The following is a 20,282-nucleotide window of genomic DNA, read 5'->3' as shown; positions in this document are numbered from 1 at the left end:
GACCCGTGCGCCATTAAGAGTTGAGATCATGTCACTTAAGTGAGGACCTGAATGACGCTCCCTTTCTATCGCTGTGTTTGGAAGCCTCATGTCCACACACAGGCGCACCTTGCCTGGAGTGCCCTTCTTTGGCACAATCACCACTGGTGAGACCCACGGGGTGGGGCCCTCTGTCCGCTCAATAATGTCTGTTCGTAATAGTTCTTAAATTTCATCTTCCACAGCTTGTTGAAGATGGAAGGGTACTTGCCTGTGGTGTTGTGCTACAGGTCATACTTGTTCATTGATATGTAGCCGAATCTGACACCTGGTCATTTTTCCAAGTCCGGAGAATAGTTTAGGGAACTTGTGTATGATATCGGGATCATCACTCACCCAATATAGAATCTCAACCAGCTGAAGACGCTCAGGAGTGGGGAGGCTGAGGAGGCAGTCAGCTTCCGGGCCATCGATGACATGTATGTGAGCTGGCACAGATGTTGTTTTGTGCTGAAGCGTGGTTGCAAATTTTCCCAGGCATGGAAGAGGTTTCTTCGACATCCATGTGTATACTCTGACATGTGCCGGGCTCAGAGTGGGTGGCGGCTGCATTTTATTGTTCTGTGTTACTGGGATGTAGTTCAAGAATGCTCCACTATCTAGTACAAACTTGGTTGCATGTGTTCCCACACATATGTCAAGTCTGGGGTACTTCTTCAGTTGGTCTGGATCAGCGACCATACTGGCATATTCATCAGTGTACAACGATGCTGGAGATGCTGACCTTGATTCTCTGGACAGAGATCTTCACATCCATTGCGACTTGCGAGACTCTCTGCTTGAATGTGAAGACACAGAGGATGACTCCGGTCGATCTTGCACCGCCTTGGCGTGATGCCGCTTCGTGACTGGGCGAGAGGATCTTGCGGACTCTTTCGTCCTTGTCTTACGATACTCCCCACACACGATTTCAAAATGATTTTCTCTTCCACACTTACGGCACTGCTGCCCGAGCGCCGGACACGCATCTGTGTGTGGAAAATCATATCCGCACCAGTAGCACCTCGGGGGCCGGTCTCGTTTCTTGTCTCCGCGGCCAGACTCATGGTGTCTGCGCCCAGCATAGCGTTGGCGGGATGCAGTTCTGGATGTCCGCCGCTGATCTCGCGAGTATTTGCGAGTGGTACTACTTTGGAGACGGTAGGCTTGTTCCCGCCTCTCGACTGGTCCTGCCTCCATTTTCGTGGCGTGCTCCTCCACTTGATCATATACCCTGGTCATCTCTTTGATTTCGTCTAGGTTGTGACTCTTCCATAAGAGTCGCCTTCTGAGAGTCTCTGATTGACACCCTTTAATGATTTGCAACCGAATAGCATCCTCCGTAGAAAAATTGTCAAATTCACAGTAGCGAGACAGTCGTCGAAGTCTTGTTATAAATGTACTCATTAGTTCTTCCTTCTCTTGACAAGCTAGGTTAAAGGTGTACCTTTCATAATCTACGTTTCTCTTGTGTAGGAATTTTTTATTTAATGCATCTCGCACCTTGGCATATGATCCTGTTTCCGCAGTCGGCAGTTCCTTAATCAATTTACAAACTTCTTTTCCAACCAAATTGCGCAGCGCAATTAATTTTTCATCTTCGTCAGTGACTTTGGATCCCTTCATAAAATCTTCAAAGTCCTCGAACCATTTTTGCCACCTGAGGCCCATGCCACCTCCAGCTACCAGAGCCAAAGGTTCTGGGGCGCGCAAATATGAGACACCCGCCGCATTTGATGTGGGCACCGCTGGACCCGCAACATTTAGCTGTGGAGACATCATTGTTACTTAGTTTTCTGCTTCTTTGTCTTTGCTCATGCTTGTTTCTGGGTTCCTATCTTGTGTTTGCATGTGCTTGTTTGTCTTTCTTATCCTGCTTCTTGCATTGGCTCGTGTTTGTTTCCTTTTGTTAGTGTATTTGCTTGTGCTTGATGCCCAATGTCAGCTTGCCTGACTTCAAAATGGCCGCCCTATGTATTTGATAGGGACTGGAGCTCACTGCCTGATTTCAAAATGGCCGCCGTGCTGGAAATCTCGTTTCCCACGAGATCTTGGGCTCAGTCACTCCCGGTTCGTTTCAAGTCAACCGGCACTCACCGGCAGCCGGCTCCCGCAGCAGGCAGCACCCTCACACGCTCTTCCGGGCACCAGGGCAACAGGTGAGATCGGGGTGGGCTCCCGATCCTCTCTCTTCGCCGCACTCCACTTCCTGCATTCGGGGTGAGCACTCGATCATGAACGCTCGACAGCGTCTCCACGGCGGGACATTCCAGTGCTCAACAGCGCTTACCGGTCTGGGCTCCACGCGACTAGCTGGTCGCTGAGCGGCGGGCATTTACCGCTGGCCGTTTAAATCTCGGCGGCGGTCTCCTCGAGGCACACGTGTCACGACGGCGACTTTTCTTCGTGTGCTGGACGTGGTCACTCGTCTTCAGGGGTTCTGGGGTCACAGACTGCAGGATCCCACCCTCGTCTCCAGCTGTAGCGTCGTGCTACCAAAAATGACAGACACACTGTGTGCTTTTAGGAGAGCCTTTATTCTTGCTGCTACTCCTGACCACGTCCCTACTCTAACTGCCCCTTTCCTGTCCCTTGCTCCTCCTCTTCATTTCTCTCCCCTAACTCCACCCACAAAGACTAGACTGCATACATCATTACAGTGGCCAATAATACTTGCTTTTGGGCTGATTAGATGCTGCTTATACAATAAAAGCAACTCCCATTTCTTTTACGTTGCTAAGAAGAAAGGAAACGTTACTTACCAGTAACACTAGTTTTGTGGTATAATACCTGTTACAGGTTCTCATACTTTCGGCAGCGCAGTTGTAGTACCATTTGTACCCACATTTCCTGAATTCTCTGCTTATGTCTGGAATGCTGAGAGTGAATGGTAATGTAATAGACTGCTGATGTGTGCAGAGGGACGCCTATAATTAGTTATAGTTTGTGTTAGCATGAAACCCTGATTAGAGCCACCTATGCGATGCAATACCTAATGATTGATTACATAATTGATTTTACTAGTGCAACACACTACCACCATGAAGTTACTTGGCACTAAAAAATACAAATCGTAGAAAAAAGCCAATGAAGGAGACAAACTAAAAGTAAGGCATAAATGAACGAGAGAACGTTAAAGCTAGAAAACTGGGTCTTCAGCATACCTGCTAACAGAAAATATATGAATTCTGTTTTTTTTAGAAGATAGAGAAGTGTTCCAGTGAGTGAAGTGCCAAAGGAAGAGTTCTAAATTCCCAGAACTAAGCCTCTTAAAGAGAATCCACGGGAGTGCAGCCTCTCAAATTTGTGTGAGGTTAAGAAGCATAGGTTAGTCGAGCAAAGGGTGCGTGGAGGACCAGTGCTTAATTTGAGCCCGTGTTGCAGGTAGGGACCACTGGAACACATTTCTGGGACTGCCGCTTTGTTTTTTCATCAGATTTTGACAGAGTGCAAGAGAAGGCAAAATACAAAAAGGGGAAAGAAGGAGGAAGAGAAATACAGACAAAGCACCACAAAGGAAGAACGAAGGGACTGACAAGAGTTAGCTAAAGTGTGGTACTATGTGGTAGTGGAGTAATGAGGCCTGAGCTGAATTGAAGATTGTGCAGCCTTGGTATTCAATAGCGGCGGCTGCAGGCTTCTGACTAGAGCTTTGAGCAGTAGCACTTTTCGAATTAGGCACTGGAGTTGGCATATAGAGATAGAGATACTTGTTATGTTATGTTATGGTAAGTTATGTTATCTCAGTGGATTTGTGGAGACCAGCTTATCACCCGTGAGGGTATCGAGGCGCTAGGCAGGTAAAAACTGAGTCTAGGAGTGGTCAGTGGAGGGACAGAGTGCTAGTCAAAGAGCCAGGTCTTCAGCTTCTTTTGGATCCTCCTGAGGTGGACAGGGAGGACATTCCACGACTTCGCCTTGATGTGGCAGAAGGATCAGCTTCTGGCTCTGCTGCTGAGTATGTGGGATGCTTGGGAGAGGCAGGGTGAAGGTGTCTGGAGGGTTGATGGGAGTGATGGTGGTGGTTGAGGTAGAAGGGTCCGGTATTGTGTAGAGCATTGAATGCTTCTGTGAGGAGCTTGAACTGGGAGCTGGAGCTGGAGCCAGTGTAGCTGCCTCAGATGGGGAGAGTTGTGGGTACTTGGAGATATCAGATTTCTCTCACTAGTAAGGGGCACTATGAGCTGTGCTTTGGTCAGTGAATATTTTACCAGAAGCCAATCAATTAATTTCCGTCCTTCAGAAACATGAACACATTTTCTGAGTCCGCAGATGGCCCTACTTGTTGCATTCTGAACCCCTTGTAGCGTAGCCAAACTATAGGAGGGCAGACCTAAATACAGACTTTTTTTTCTTATTAATTTGTTTTAACGTTGAACATAATGCATGGCCCCAGGTTTATGCACACAAATGGAACATAACCTTCCAAGTAAATATAGCCAATCTTCTACATGCCAAGAAATGAGCACTTCATTCATCCAAAGTCAATTATGTATAGACCATGAAGTCAACAGCACACAGCACTTAGGTGTTCCACCCCTTCAATGTCATATTGTTCTACTTATAATTAAGACACCCCAACACCTCTATGGCTTACTCCAGTGCCCTTAAAGTGTTAAGGATGCAATACAATAACATTTATAAAGTATGAGGCTGCATCTGAAGAGGCATCCCAGTTCCAGTGGCTTAAACGGGAAACAGGCAATGTATCAAACCAAGAACAGAAGGGAGGCCTATATATTGAAAATATAGGCCTTCAGAAGTTCCTGATACACTGATTCGTTGGGTGAAAAGCAATGAGTCAGACACAAACAGTTCCAAAGTTTGACGGACAAGAACGAAAAGTAGCGACCACCTCTTCCTGCCTTGCAGACCCTAGGAACACGTATACATTTTGGACCATTGGAGCCCAGTGAGCATGTCTGTTGGTAGGGATGCAGTCTTCTTTTTTTAGTTGAGGGTGGCCTTTATGCTATCAAAGCTTTGAAAGCGAATGCTAGAGCTTTAAATTTGATGCAGCTGACAATGGGCAGCCAATGCAGACTGCGCAAGGAGGCCACAACAGAAGAGCAAGCTGGGATCTTCAGAATCAGCCAGGCCGCAGTGTTCTGAATAATCTGTAAGAGGTAAAGCATACACAATGGTAAACCCATGCAAAGGCTTATCGCACAATCAGGTTTTGAGGTTACCAAGGCATGAATGATGGATTTACTCTTTCCCTCGGAAATCAAATGGATCATCTTCATGATTTATTTCAGCATGAGGAAACAACTGGCTGACACAACTCGAACCTGAGGTTCGAAACACATGTTGAAGTCATATTTGACTCCTGGATTTCTTACCACAGATGATGGAGTGGGGTTGGGGGAGTTACCTAGCTCTGAGGGCCACCAGTTGTAGGCGTCTGGGTGACTGTCAGTTCCAAAAAAAGGTATATCTGTTTTGTCAGAGTTCAGTTTGGGGATGCTCACATTCAGCCACTCGCCAATGGCCCTCACCCTACACCTTAAGATATGCACAAATGTGATTGGGTCTTCATGCTGCTTGTTGCATTGTGGAGAACTGTACCTCACCTGCGCCACCTGGCGTGCGTAAGGAGAAGCCCCTTCATCCATTGTATAGCTAGTGCAAGCAGTAATAGTATTGCAGTCAAACATCTCACAGATTTAGGTACATCTACCACATCTCCCCGTATGGCCAGGCAACCGTCTCTTGACAAGTAGTAGTGTAATAATTTCCCAGCAGAATCTCAGCTGTCTACCTCCTCATCCTAGTCTAGGAAATTCAATATGCAGAGATCGAAAGAAACCCTGAGACAGTGGGCTGGAATAGATAGTTTAGAAACTTGGACACAATTACTTTTTTTAATATTGCTATTCTGCTGGATAGTGACAGACGTAGCCATATCCACCGGGCTATTTGCATGCAAAGCTTAGTAACCACAGGGTCATAATTAACCTTACTAAATTGCCATATCTCGATGTATCATAATTCTCAAGTATCTTATGGTTTCCTCTTTCCAGAGTAGAAGTTAGTTTCAAGGGAATGTTTGAGTGGTCGATGTCAGCGAATAAATTCCTTATTTGCTCCAATTCACAAATAGCCCTGAAGAGAACCCAAATTTTGTGATTTCGTAGAGCACTGGCATAAGTTTTCTCTCTGTGGCCATATTATCAAGGACGACGATAACATTATCGCCGCTTTAGCAGGAGGAAGCTGCGCAAAAGCGCGATAAGCGGCTTGATAATACACCCTTGTGAATTCCCATAGAAGCCCAGGTTCACACCAAAACCTCGGCCTGATATGGGAATTCACAAGGGCGTATTATCAAGCCCCTTATCACCACTTTAGCGGCAGTTTCCTCCCGCTAAAGCGGCGATAATGTTATCGCCGTTTTTTATAATATGGCCTGGGTTTTTAATGAAAAACACAATATTGTATGCACACATGGAAAGTATCAATCATCTGCTATTGAAGGACAGCCCGCTTTGTGCACGATGTTGCTGATTAGTCCTTCACTATGGCAAATAGAAGCAGTGATAGGGAACATCCTTGTCTAGTAACTATGGTGATATATATTGATTCTGATGTCAAGTTGTTGATTTTTGCGTAGGCAGACCGATTTGCACATAAGACATTTATGACTGTGCACATAAAATGCCATTTTAGTGAGTCAAAGGCCTCCTCTGCATATAGAAAGGCCATGTTAGACGGACCGGGAGGGTCGGCCGAGACTACGGGGAGAGGTCTCCAGGGAGAGCCGTCTCCAACGACTGTACAGACAAGTAACTTCCCCCCCCCCACAGACGGACACCACACAAGGTTGAAGGTTAACGAGACTTTATATGCAATTATTAGGTTACGATGATGTGATACAAGGAGGTCTGGACTCAGGGGTCCCCTCGGTTCTAGTCTCTGGCTTAGGAAAGGGGTAGCGGGACAGTCTTTGTTACCGATGAGTGGAAAATAGCTCTCAATCCTCGAGCTCGGCGTTCTAGATGATCGGGCCGCGGCGGAGCCAGCAGGTCCCGAGATGGGCGAAGGAAAAACGACGGTCCGCGGCGGAGCCTGCAGGTCCCGGTGAAGATGACGGTTACAACGGTCCGCGGCCACGCCAGCAGGTCCCGACGACGATGAAGGATATGAAGGTTGCGAAGGCTGTGGCAGCGCCAACAGGCAGGACGATGGTGCACAAGACAGAGCTACGGCAGCGCCAGTAGTCGGTCAAGGATGAGTTCCTCTTTACGTCTCTCGACTCCAAGATACAACTGCCTTCCTGCTCTGGAGCTGCCCCAGTTATAGGGCTGGTGTGCTTTGATGTCCGGACCCTCGCACTTGGAGGTCGGGAGGTCCGGGATGAGTGAGTCCAGACACCCAGCAGGGGGGTGGAGCCGGCGCCCGGGGAGGCGATGGGCGAGCGGCACTTGGCGGGGGAGAGCCATCGACACCTCTTTCTCCCATTGACTTGCCAAGTAGCCCGCTCACCTCCTGGGTGGATGGTGGTGCCGGGATGTCTGAGGCTTGGCCAGGCCCAGGGTTGAGGTCGATCGGGGGCCAGGCGGCCTCGTGGTGGAGTGTCCAAGATGGCGCCCCAGGATGGGCGCGAGGGCCGGCAGTGGATCGGACCCACGAGGTTGACATGCTCGAGGGCAGAGGTCCCTGAGGGGACAGAGGACGTGCAACGGTGGTGTGTGGTACTTGCGGGCCCGGACTCGGGCCTGGTTGGGCCGGGGGAGAGCGGCCCTTCATGGGGCCTGTCCAACATGCGTCCCCCCCAGCTGAAGGCGGGGAGAGTCACCCATCCTCTTGGGGACTCTCCTCGTCGAGGCGGAAGAAGCGGGACAGGCCATCCGCGTTGGCGTGATCTGGCCCAGGCCGGTGTTCAACTGTGAAGTCCATACCCTGCAGGGAGATGGACCAGCGTAGTAACTTCGGGTTCTCCCCCCGCATCTGCATCAGCCACTGCAGGGGCCGGTGGTCAGTTTGCACCCGAAAGTGGGTGCCAAAAAGGTAGGGCCGGAGTTTCTTGAGGGCCCATACCACAGCGAAGGCCTCCCTCTCTATGGTGCTCCAGCGTTGTTCCCGTGGTAGGAGTCGCCGGCTGATAAAGGCCACCGGTTGATCGAGGCCGTCGGTGTTTACTTGGGACAGGACTGCCCCAATGCCATGGTCGGAGGCATCCGTCTGGACAACGAACTCCCGGCTGTAGTCGGGGGCCTGGAGCACAGGGGCAGAACACATGGCGGCTTTTAGTTGTTCAAATGCAGCTTGGCACTCCGGGGTCCAGTTGACGTTCTTGGGCTGGTTTTTTGACGTGAGTTCTGTGAGGGGCCCTACTATGGTACCGTAGTCCTTCACGAACCTTCGATAATATCCTGTGAGGCCCAGGAAGGCTCGTACCTCGGTCTGAGTGATGGGGGGCTGCCAAGACTGGATGGCGGCAATTTTTAGCTGCAGAGGGGCCACCAGGCCGCTTCCCACCTGGTGCCCGAGGTAGGTTACAGATCCTTGCCCAATTTGACACTTGCTGGCCTTGATCGTGAGGCCAGCTCGCTGAAGGGCTTGCAGCACTGCTCGGAGGTGGTGGAGGTGCTCGGCCCAATGGTGGCTGTATACAGCGATGTCGTCTAGGTAGGCGGCGCTGAATCCTTCGAGCCCCGCCAGGACCTGATTGACGAGCCGTTGGAAGGTTGCCGGGGCATTCTTCATGCCGAAGGGCATGACGGTGAAATGGTAATGGCCATCGGGGGTGGAAAAGGCAGAACGTTCCTGCGCCCGGGGTGTGAGGCCGATTTGCCAGTAGCCCGCTGTCAGATCGAAGATACTGAGATAGCGGGCAGCTCCCATGCGGTCGATTAGTTCATCTGCTCGGGGTATGGGATGCGCGTCTGTTCTGGTGGCCGCATTCAAGCCCCGGTAGTCGACGCAGAACCGGAGTTCTGGTGTGGTGCCGGGTGCAGCTGCTTTGGGGACCAGCACTACAGGGCTGGCCCAGGGACTGTCTGAGGGCTCGATGACCCCGAGTGTGAGCATCTTGGCCACCTCTTCCTGGATGCAGGCCCGTACCCGATCTGGCACGCGGTAGGCCCGGTGGCGGATAGGGGGGCTGTCCCCCGTGTCCACATCGTGCACACACCAGGGAGTGACACCGGGGGTGAGGGAGAACAGGCTGGCGAACTGTGATAGGAGGGCTTGACACTCTTGGCGTTGTTCTCTGGTGAGGGCCTCCGAGAGTCGGACCCCATCCACGGAGCCGTCTTGCTCCTGAGTCCGTAGGAGGTCAGGGAGAGGCTCGGAGTCTTCCTCAATCCCATTGTCTGTGGCCATCAGGAGGCTGAGCTCTGTTCGCACAAAGTGGGGCTTTAGTCTGTTAGCGTGGAGGACCCGGAGAGGGTTCCGGGAGGTTTCCATGTCGATGAGATAGGTGGCAGGGCCCTTGCGCTCGACTACTTTGAAGGGCCCCGTCCATTTGTCCTGCAGGGCGCATGGCTCAGTGGGGGACATCACCCATACCTGTTGGCCAGGTTCGAATTCAATGGATGAGGCGTTCTGGTCATACCATTTTTTCATGTCCTCTTGACTGGCCTCTAGGTTGGCTTTTGCCAGTTCCCTGAACCGCCGGGTCTGGTTGCGGAGGGCTAGGAGGTACCGGAAGACATCTGGAGGGTTCTTTAACGGAGGCATCTCCCAGCCTTCTTTGACTAGGCTGAGCGGCCCCCGCACTGGGTGTCCATATAGCAGTTCAAATGGGCTGAAGCCCAGGGATTTCTGAGGGACCTCTCGGTAGGCGAAGAGGAGGCACGGCAGCAGCACATCCCACTGGCGACGGAGGGGCTCTTCCAACCCCCCGATCATTCCCTTTAGCGTGCGGTTGAACCGCTCAACAAGTCCGTTCCCTTGAGGGTGATAGGGGGTCGTGAATCGGTAGGTGACCCCGCACTGTTGCCAGAGGGATTTCATGTATTTAGAAATAAAGTTCGTGCCTCTGTCGCTGACGACTTCTCGGGGGAAGCCCACGCGGGAGAAGATCCCCATCAGAGCCCGGCCGACTACCGGGGCTGTCACAGTCCGCAGAGGAACAGCCTCAGGGTAGCGGGTGGCGTGGTCTACTAGCACCAAGATGAATCGATGGCCTTGTTTTGTGCGCGGGTCCAGGGGCCCCACAATGTCTATTCCGACCCTCTCAAATGGGGTAGTGACCACAGGAAACGGTTGCAGGGGGGCCTTTAGTTTGCGGCCGCTCTTCCCACTGGCTTGGCACGTGGGGCAAGATCGGCAATGCTGGTGCACATCGTTCCTCATTTTGGGCCAGAAGAAGTGGGTCACTAGGCGACTGTAGGTTTTATCTTGTCCCAGGTGTCCTGCTAGGGGGACATCGTGGGCCAGGTTTAGCAGGAAGTCTCTAAAACGGAGGGGCACCACCAATACTCGGTTGGCCCCCAGCTCGGCGATTCTTTGCTCGCTGTACAGCAGATCATTGTCCCAGTAGACCCAATGAGTTCCGGGGGTATCCCCTGCGCTCTGGGCGAGCGCTTGCTGGCGGAGTCCCTCGAGGGAGGGACAGGTCTTCTGTTCTTGGCGAAATTGTTCTTGCGTGGGCCCCCCCTCTTGAGGCCACTGGTCGAGGTTAGCGAGGTCGGAAGGTTGAGCTGGTTCGGGGGGAATGTCATGGTCGGTGGTTTCGGCTGGGGCGACCGGAGGCGGAGGCGCCGGCCATTCGGGTTCTTCTGGGCGGTGGTTGGCACGGGCGGCCATGGACCGGGTGGTGACGCACGCCCAGTCCGGGACGCCTAACATCCCTAGGTGTTCTTTTCGCTCCACGGCGGCCCACGGAGAGCTTTCAAGGTCATTTCCAAGGAGGCAGTCTACGGGGGCATCGTCTCGGACCGTTACTTTCAACATGCCGGAGACCCCTCCCCATTCGAAAGGGACGCAGGCCATCCGACACAGACTTTCCGAGTTATCGGCTGATCGTACAGGGCAGAGAATGTTCGGTAGATACTGTTCTGGGGTCACCAGGTGACAGCGGACGGCTGTTACACTGGCCCCGGTGTCACGAAGGGCTTCGGCCCGGCGTCCATTGATGCTCACCCATTGGCTGTACTTCTGGGTGTTAGCGGGTAGGGGGACCCGCGGGACCATGTCTTTCCCCCCTAAGCATGCTAGAGCCATGGCGGCTGGCTCCCACTCTTGATGCTCTTGTTCGTATTCTTCCTGCTCCTCGGAGATCTGTTCCTCCCCTAGGGCCGCAGCGGCCACTTGGCGGGGTCTTGGGCTCTGGTACTGCGGGCAGTTTGGGTCGTTTGCATAGTGGCCTACTCGTTGGCATCGGTGACACGTGACATTGGCTCTGTACCCCGGTCGCACCGGGGTGCTGCCCCGGTTGGCCGGGGGGGTGGTGCTGGTAGCGGGGGCGACCGGAGCGTTGTCTCTTCCTCGTCCTTGGCCCCCTCCTCCTCCTCTTGGTCGGTGCTGACCATTGTTGTTCCGGTTCTGTTCGTAGGACCCATTCCGGCCCACTCTGGTGATCTCCCACCGGTCAGCTTCGGCCGCGAGCTGCCGGGGATCCGTTAACTTGCTGTCGAGGAGGTGCTGGCGGAGCTCAATGAAGCAATTGTTCGACAGATGCTCCCATACCATCAGATTGAACAGTTGTTCGTAGGTCGTGACGTTGCTTCCTCTGATCCAGCCCTCGAAAGCTCGGCTAAAGTACGTTACATAGTCCACCCAAGTTGTACCCGGGATGCGGGTGCAGTCTCGGAACCTCTGACGGTACATCTCGGGTGTGAGGCCATAGCGGGTGAGGAGTGCCGCTTTCATATGGTCATAGGAGGTCATCTGGTGGTCCGGGAGCTGTAGCAGGGTATCGCGGCCCTCATTGAGGAATCTCCCCCATAGACCGGCTCCCCAGTCGCTTCTATCGATCCGGTGTGCAGTCATAGCGATTTCATAGGCCTTAAACCATTGCTGGATGTCGTCCTCTCGGAAATATTCTCGGACAACATCCTTGGGGATGTGTACCTTTTTGTCTGTGGTCCCTGAGGTGTGGGGTCGCTCGGGCACCCCTATTTCTTTATTCTGTTTGCGCAGGTTGATCTCGGCTAGGTTCCGTTCGTGTTCGTACGCCAGTTTCTTTTCCTCGAGCTCCCTTTGTCTCTGTTTCTCCTCTCTTTCCTCTCGGAGACGCAGGTGCTCTAAGTTGATTTTTTGTTCGGCCAACTTGAGTTCAACGTCCATCTTGAGTCGGGCCATTTCTAGCTCGTGTAGTCGGGTTCTTTCTCTTTCCTGGATCTCGTCTTGCGAGAGACCCGTTCTTTGCCCTTCAGGGGCCGTGGTGGTTTTTTCTGCGGTGCTTTGATCGGGGGTTCCGGCAGCCCCGGTCTCTGCCCAAGATTCTAGGGCATGCTTAAAATCGTCTTTGGTGCTTAGTCCGGTGGTAGCGATACCCAGTTCGATGCAGAATTGTTTTAGTTCACGATGGCTGTACTCCTCCAGTTTCTCCATTTGGAACTTCTCGGTTGATCCGCTTTCTTTGGTTGTCATTGTGATTTCGTCGTGGGGTGAGCTACTCTCTGTACGTTATGCGGTGATTCGGATCGCGCCGCTGGCCACCAATGTTAGACGGACCGGGAGGGTCGGCCGAGACTACGGGGAGAGGTCTCCAGGGAGAGCCGTCTCCAACGACTGTACAGACAAGTAACTTCCCCCCCCCCACAGACGGACACCACACAAGGTTGAAGGTTAACGAGACTTTATATGCAATTATTAGGTTACGATGATGTGATACAAGGAGGTCTGGACTCAGGGGTCCCCTCGGTTCTAGTCTCTGGCTTAGGAAAGGGGTAGCGGGACAGTCTTTGTTACCGATGAGTAGAAAATAGCTCTCAATCCTCGAGCTCGGCGTTCTAGATGATCGGGCCGCGGCGGAGCCAGCAGGTCCCGAGATGGGCGAAGGAAAAACGACGGTCCGCGGCGGAGCCTGCAGGTCCCGGTGAAGATGACGGTTACAACGGTCCGCGGCCACGCCAGCAGGTCCCGACGACGATGAAGGATATGAAGGTTGCGAAGGCTGTGGCAGCGCCAACAGGCAGGACGATGGTGCACAAGACAGAGCTACGGCAGCGCCAGTAGTCGGTCAAGGATGAGTTCCTCTTTACGTCTCTCGACTCCAAGATACAACTGCCTTCCTGCTCTGGAGCTGCCCCAGTTATAGGGCTGGTGTGCTTTGATGTCCGGACCCTCGCACTTGGAGGTCGGGAGGTCCGGGATGAGTGAGTCCAGACACCCAGCAGGGGGGTGGAGCCGGCGCCCGGGGAGGCGATGGGCGAGCGGCACTTGGCGGGGGAGAGCCATCGACACCTCTTTCTCCCATTGACTTGCCAAGTAGCCCGCTCACCTCCTGGGTGGATGGTGGTGCCGGGATGTCTGAGGCTTGGCCAGGCCCAGGGTTGAGGTCGATCGGGGGCCAGGCGGCCTCGTGGTGGAGTGTCCAAGATGGCGCCCCAGGATGGGCGCGAGGGCCGGCAGTGGATCGGACCCACGAGGTTGACATGCTCGAGGGCAGAGGTCCCTGAGGGGACAGAGGACGTGCAACGGTGGTGTGTGGTACTTGCGGGCCCGGACTCGGGCCTGGTTGGGCCGGGGGAGAGCGGCCCTTCATGGGGCCTGTCCAACAGGCCACAATAGCTGAAATATCAGGGTCTATGTGGTGCATTATTGCGAACATAATAAACATGTTAAGCGCAGAAGATCTGGGGTTAAAAACTCTGTTTGATCCGGCAGGGCCACTTGCCTTATTACACTTGTCAGTCTATAGCAATCAGGTCAGCCATCAGTTCACTATATACATTTAGAAGGGAGAAAGGCAGTAGGGTTTGGTAAGCTGCAGATCTTTGAGGGTTTCAGTAATGTAATAATTATGGCTTCTCATTATGTCGGAGGTCGCTTATTTATATGAAACACCTCATAATAGACCTTCAGTAAATATGGACTCACTATTTGTTTAAATAATTCTTTAAGTCCTGCTGTGAGGATGTTGAAGCTAGGGATATTTTCACAGGCCTTCTCATGATAGCATCACAGATCTCATCTGTCCTCAAGGGATTAGTGTGGTATGTATGTTTTGGTATTTGTTTATATAGCGTAAACCTAGCTGTGAATATATATATATATTACAGGATCGGGCAGGAGGTGATCTACAAGATTGTGTACATCAAGTGGGGAGTACACATATACATTTTACACATATTAAAGCAGAGGGATATTACGTGATCTTCCCAGAATCACATGATGATAAATCCGACACTAAGGGCAGGATTCGAACCTGGGGCTCCAAGTTTCAAAAGGCAGCAGCTCGAGCCATTAAGCTACATCTTTGAGGAGCCAAACTTTGCAAGGATCCAACCTGGGAACTCCCATTTACCATATTTTCTGGCCTGTGAAACCTTACCCAGAAAGCCTACTTCTCTGGCTGCTGTGTCACGAAATGCAGGTGGGGGTAGCTTCATTTGAGCTTTCACTGCGGGGCTGTGATAACAATAATCTTGGTTTCCAATATTTTAAGCTTTTTCTCCAGATCATATACGTTGGGGAGTATCAGCTTTAGTATGTGGCTATGCATGAACCTCGTGTTACATATGTAAAACTTGGAGTATGCATACCAGGGAGTGCTTGTCTACCATATTCACATTTAAAGTGAAATATTTTCTTAAAGAATTAGCCAGTTCTGCCCTAAACGCAGCCTCCTCCAGTGCAAAAGAGGGAAATCTCCACAGGGCAAGACGCAGCCCACCACATGGTGGGTGTGAGCTTCAACATTACCGGTGTGTGGCCTGTTAAGATGTAAAGGAGGTAAATCTATCCATTTAGCCAGTGGAGCATAGATGCTGTACACAAGAAGAATTCTTCCCTGGGCGGTGACTCATGCACTGAGGATTAAATCAGTATCCCCCATCCTCTCCCTAAATACAGACTTACGAAAAGAGTACCGGCTGCAACCCCCTGTTGATGGACACCCTTTGGCAGAAACTGTAGCATTGCTCTCAGAGTTCTCGTAGTGACACAGCAAGAGGCAGGAACAGGGCTCACCTACTGTTTCATTGAGATCTCATGGTCAAGGAATTCTCCAAGCCATGTCCCATAATTGGCCGCGACTGACGGAGAGCCTATGCCCTCTGGCCATAGGCCGGGCTCGCAGTGACTCAGATATTTTGGTTTTATTTGCATTCAGCTTTAGGTGGAGGAAGTGCACCCATTGGTTGGTTGTGGTCTGAAAAGGGACAACACGAGCAGCAGAAGCAGGGGCTTGAATGTCCAGTCTAACCATTAGCTGCATGTTGTCTGGCATAGGGTTGCGCCTGACAGGCAAAAGACCTAATGAAAGCTAGAAGGCGCTGGATATAGTTGGCCAAAATATTGGGGAAAGAGGAGAGTCATGAGGGCCTCTGGACCTCCAGTCCAGGCTGCCTGATCTGAATGAGGGAAGGCTTACATACTGATATTAAGAAGGAGATGAACCAATCCATCGCTAGTCCCTTTACATGAATCTTGCTTAGGCTTTGCAACAAAAGACAGAAGAGGGTCAGCGGTGTTGCATGTGGCAGAGAGATCTGAGGGCACCACTCCTCCTCTATCATCTCATCAAGGTGGTTTCCATCCCAGATCTGGGCGAAATCCTGGCTCCCACTGATCCGGTAAATAAGCATCCAAAAACAATGCCATCAACTAAATAAATAAATGAGCAATCAATGCTGCTACTCACTAAGGTCAGCGTGGAGAAGATGATGTGCACCAAGTCTGGGGCGCTCGGCTGCTGGATTCCAGTGTCAATTCTACCCTGCAAGGTAGAACACAAAGGGTTAGCATCAAGAGCTCTCTGCGTAACGACACCAGCTCGCGCCCATGAAAATTGAAACCCACCAGCGTTTTTGTTCAAAACACACTTATGGGACAGTGGACAGCTGTGCTCCTGGGATGCAACAATTTTATAAACCCATACGGCCCAGCAATATCCCACATGTAGTATTCAACAGAAGCCATCTGACCTGCATTGTGCGGCACCTGCGGGACCCAGCACACACCCTCATCACTCAAGTAACCAAGCACCCCCCTGGAACCTGTAAGACCTGTCGACCAATAACAAACGTGAGACCTCAAATGGACCCAGACACGTGTCTCAGCACCCGTCTTGTCAAGCACGCTCCTGAAGCCATGAGACCCAGCACCAACCTCCACTTGTGAGATTCTGCCTACACCCACACAGCAACGCCCATCTAACCAAGTAGCCACCATCACAAACAGGACCCAGGACACATAGCCACAGGCCTCATACAAGGTGTTACATAGCACTCACCTAGTACCCACCTGTGCCAATGAGGCTCAACACAAACACAAACGTATCAAACCTAGCAACCATCTGGCCAGGTATGCAACTGCACAACATACATATACAGGCCTCTCTGAGATCACTGCCATGACACCCACGTGCACCCATGGAACTAAGACCCACCTGCATCCACTGGACCAAAGACCTACATGCCCCCATGTGATCCATAAACATCCACACACAGGGCCGGCTCTAGGGCGGTGCAATCGGTGCCACCGCACCGGGCGCTGATTCTGGGTGGGGCGTCCTGTTTGCAAGCATTTTATGGTTTTAAAAGCACCTGCTGCCGAGTTCCTGGCCTCCAGAAATGGTCAAGCAGCAATATTAATCTCAAGATAACTGGGGTGATTCATGTTTTTCCTAAGGAGAGATCGGAGGTAGTGAGATAGCGCAGAGGGTTAATCTGCCTGCTGCAAACAACGTGTGCCATTCAGATCACAAAGTGCATATAATGTAAATTGGACAGTGGGTTACTGCTTTTGCCTGAGAGATCCTTTTGTCACGTGCAGGTTGTACTTATAATCCTAGCATAGAACAGTGCGCTTTTAAACTGTACTGTCTTCCGAGATGGGTGACGGGTGATGCCTACACCTTGTAGTCCTCTGTCGTATATAACATTTCCTATACACTAATTTACACACCTATGATTGTTTATGTGCTGTGTGTATGTGATCTAAAGTGCGTGGCGGTAGCACTATAACATTCATTAAATGCATCTGAGAGAGAGTGGGTATGGAGACTTGAGGGGCATTATTAACCCCTTCACTGCGGCGGCGATTCCACGGCAGTGCAAGGGGGCGGGGGGGGCCGTGCGGCGCTCACATGCTCGTGACGGAACCGCTCCGTCACGAGCCTCGGGCGCGCTGTGCTTGTGATGGAGCGGTTCCGTCACGGCCCCGCCCGCTCAATGGAACGTCCAGCGCAGGTGCTGAATCCGCGCCGAGCGGGCCGTGATGGAACCGCTCCGTCACCAGCACAGCGCGACTGAGGCTGGTGACGGAGCGATTCCGTCACTAGCATGGGAGGGGTTAAAGGGTGGCAGTGTTGGGAATCCCTGATGGAGTTGGTCATAGGGGATGTAAACAAACACTGTCATACAGGGTGCCACCAACACTAAAGCCTGCCCTGCTCACACATTTGGGAACCAATACCTATCTAATAAAGACTACACTTGCCCCTGAAAGACCCATACTCGCATCACAGCATGTATTACATCTGTGGGACCCACCACATCCATAGGAATGAAATCCCACATATATGTATGAGAAGCAATACCTCCCTGGACCCATTTTGTGTGCGCACACATGCACACAAACCTCCCCCCTCCTCCTGCGTGGGATCAACACCTACCCGCACCCATATATTCCAATACAAAACTTCATGTATACAACCCTGTATCAACAACCACTTACAGGAATCAGCACTTACCCACACACATGGTCATCGAACTACACATATAATTATGGAACCCATCAACTCTGTGTCCCTGTGGAACCTGCAGTTGACTTCAAGATCCACTCATTTCACATAGTGTCTTAGTTACCACCTCTTTCACACCTGCACTCCTCCCGTACTACATGGTTTTAACTGACACTTGCAGCAAAGTGTGTCAGGCGATGAAACAGCCCTAAGTGCTAAAGAAAACTAAACAGCTCATCTGCTTTCCACACAAAACAGAAATTTGAAAACAGCTATAGCATTGCTCATCTCACGTCCCCTGAGGTCACACATCTATGGCTCAGACATAAACTAACAGCCTGAGGCCTTCACCTTCAATTCAGCAGTGGCCCACTTACTGACAGCTGAAACCTTTCCTTGTGCCTGGCACTCTAAGGGCGTGACACCAGAGCAGCACTCTTGCTGCTGGCCCCTCTGGCCTATGATTTCTCTGACTATGACTAGGTTCATTTCAGTATCCTGTTTATGTATTTATCCGGGAAACAACCCTTACAACACAGTCATTACATCGCACTACCTTTACAATGCAGCTGTTACAACGCACCTGCCTTTACATCGCATGCCATTTCAATGCATGCCATTAAAACGCATGTCACTACAACGTATGCCATTACAATGCATACCATTACAACGCATGCCATTACAACGCATGCCATTACAACGCATTACAAGGTAAGTAATGGGGATTTTTTAGTTTTAGGATGGGTATGAGTTTTGGGGTACATGGGGATAGTATTTTTACCCTACACTATCCAACACTTATCCTACTGTTGCACTCACTGGAGTCGGAATAGTAATTTTTACTCCTACACTATCCAACAATGACCCCACTGTTGCCCCGAAAGTATTATGTGTTGTAATGGTATGCGTTGTAATAGTAGTTTCTAAAAATGCCTTGTAATGGCATGCGTTGTAATCGTAGTTGTGATGTAAAAACGTTGTTGTAAAGGCATGTGCTGTAATAGTTTGCGTTATATCGTCATGTATTCATTCATCCTTCTCTTCTGTTGCTTTCTCCCTCAGCCAGTGTGAATGTGCTGCATGGAATGTTGGTGCGGTGATGATGCATGGAATGTTTGGGTGCCTGGGAGATGAGGTGTGACAGTCGGAGTATGGGCTGAGCAGCAGACAGGCTGCTCCTGGTGGGGCTGCTGTACATGGATTTACCAACCTAAGACTTTATAAATCATCTTAAACTGCACTTCGGCTACCTGAACTTCATTACCACACTCATCCATAACGCACATCTGCCACCGGTAACTGCCAGGGTATCTTTGGCCCTCTGCCCCCACTCCCTTCCTTGCTGACCCCAGATCCCTTCTGCTGCACTTACCAACAGGTTGAAGGCATATTTGATTTTCTGGAAGGTGTCAGTATATTCATAGTCCGGAGGCAGTGGTGCTATCAAACGAAAAGGAACAAAACAAACTGTTTACATCAGGTAAAATGGTAAATTCTATAATCAGGACACATTTCCCTTTTGCTACCTGTCATTGACTCCCTACCAACTTGAATGCATCTGATTGTGCTACCGTTACACTTTGCATGAATAAACAGTGTCCTGATAGGTAAGGATGTGTAGGCAATTAATTATGCATGCATACAGCATTACTTGCAAGGAAAGAAAGAGAATACTCATTCATATGAAAAAAGATAGTTAATCATTTTTATGTTGTGACATAAGTTCATGGTTGGAAATTATACAGTTAGAGGCAGCACTGCATAAATTAAATTGGTGACAACCATATAATACTTGGTGCAAAAAAGTGATTGTGGTGAAAGTGGCGACGCAAGTGAAGAAGTGGACAGCAATTGAAAGAACCTTGTTTATTGTGATATCACATGCCTTTGAGCCACTCACTGTAAATTATTTGCACATTGTTCACAGTGCGCCGTTCTTGCTGTCCACTTCTTCAATTGCGTCGCCACTTACACCACAATCACTTTTTTGCACCAAGTATTATATGGTTGTCACCAATTGAATTTATGCAGTGCTGCCTCTAACTGACATTTTTTCTTCATGCACCTTACTTACCCAGTCCTAAATTGGTATTTGGGTTACACTCCTGTAAATTTTACAACAGTTACACTTTGGCACAGCTCCTGGTGAATTACCAGACCATGGCTTATACAACTTTACCACCGGGTCTGGGCCCAGAGTCCGAAAACCTATTTAGGATTTAACGAGTACTTTGCAGTGGAACCTCTTTTTTCTTTTTGCATTTTTATCTATAGCTTGACCTGGACCCTATAGTATTGAAAGGCTTTACATGAGCACCAGTTATATTACACAAAGACGCATTCTTTTTTTTAAAGCAAGGAGAGATAAAGTGATTTGCCCAGAATCACAGGGTGTTGAGCCGACACCGAGACTCAAACCTGCTTCCCTAGCTCCATAGTTTGCAACTCTGGCACATTACGC

General features: G+C 50.8%; 1 protein-coding gene across 2 annotated transcripts in view; it reads right to left on the bottom strand.

Annotated features, from left to right (window-relative positions):
• The window catches only part of LOC147663242 (epidermal growth factor receptor kinase substrate 8-like protein 3), a 65,650-nt gene that overhangs the window by 40,902 nt on the left and 4,466 nt on the right, over positions 1 to 20,282 (bottom strand). For both annotated transcript variants that reach the window (XM_086950598.1, XM_086950597.1), the window contains exons 3-4: positions 19,194 to 19,261; positions 15,779 to 15,853 (exon numbers count right to left, since the gene is read on the bottom strand). In XM_086950598.1, the coding sequence (XP_086806724.1) occupies positions 15,779 to 15,853; positions 19,194 to 19,261 (143 nt within the window). The remainder of the gene's footprint in view (positions 1 to 15,778; positions 15,854 to 19,193; positions 19,262 to 20,282) is intronic.

The sequence above is a fragment of the Lissotriton vulgaris genome, unplaced genomic scaffold (genome assembly GCF_964263255.1).
Source record: "Lissotriton vulgaris unplaced genomic scaffold, aLisVul1.2 SCAFFOLD_2692, whole genome shotgun sequence".
NCBI lineage: Eukaryota > Metazoa > Chordata > Amphibia > Caudata > Salamandridae > Lissotriton > Lissotriton vulgaris.
This window is presented reverse-complemented; position numbering and strand designations above follow the sequence as displayed.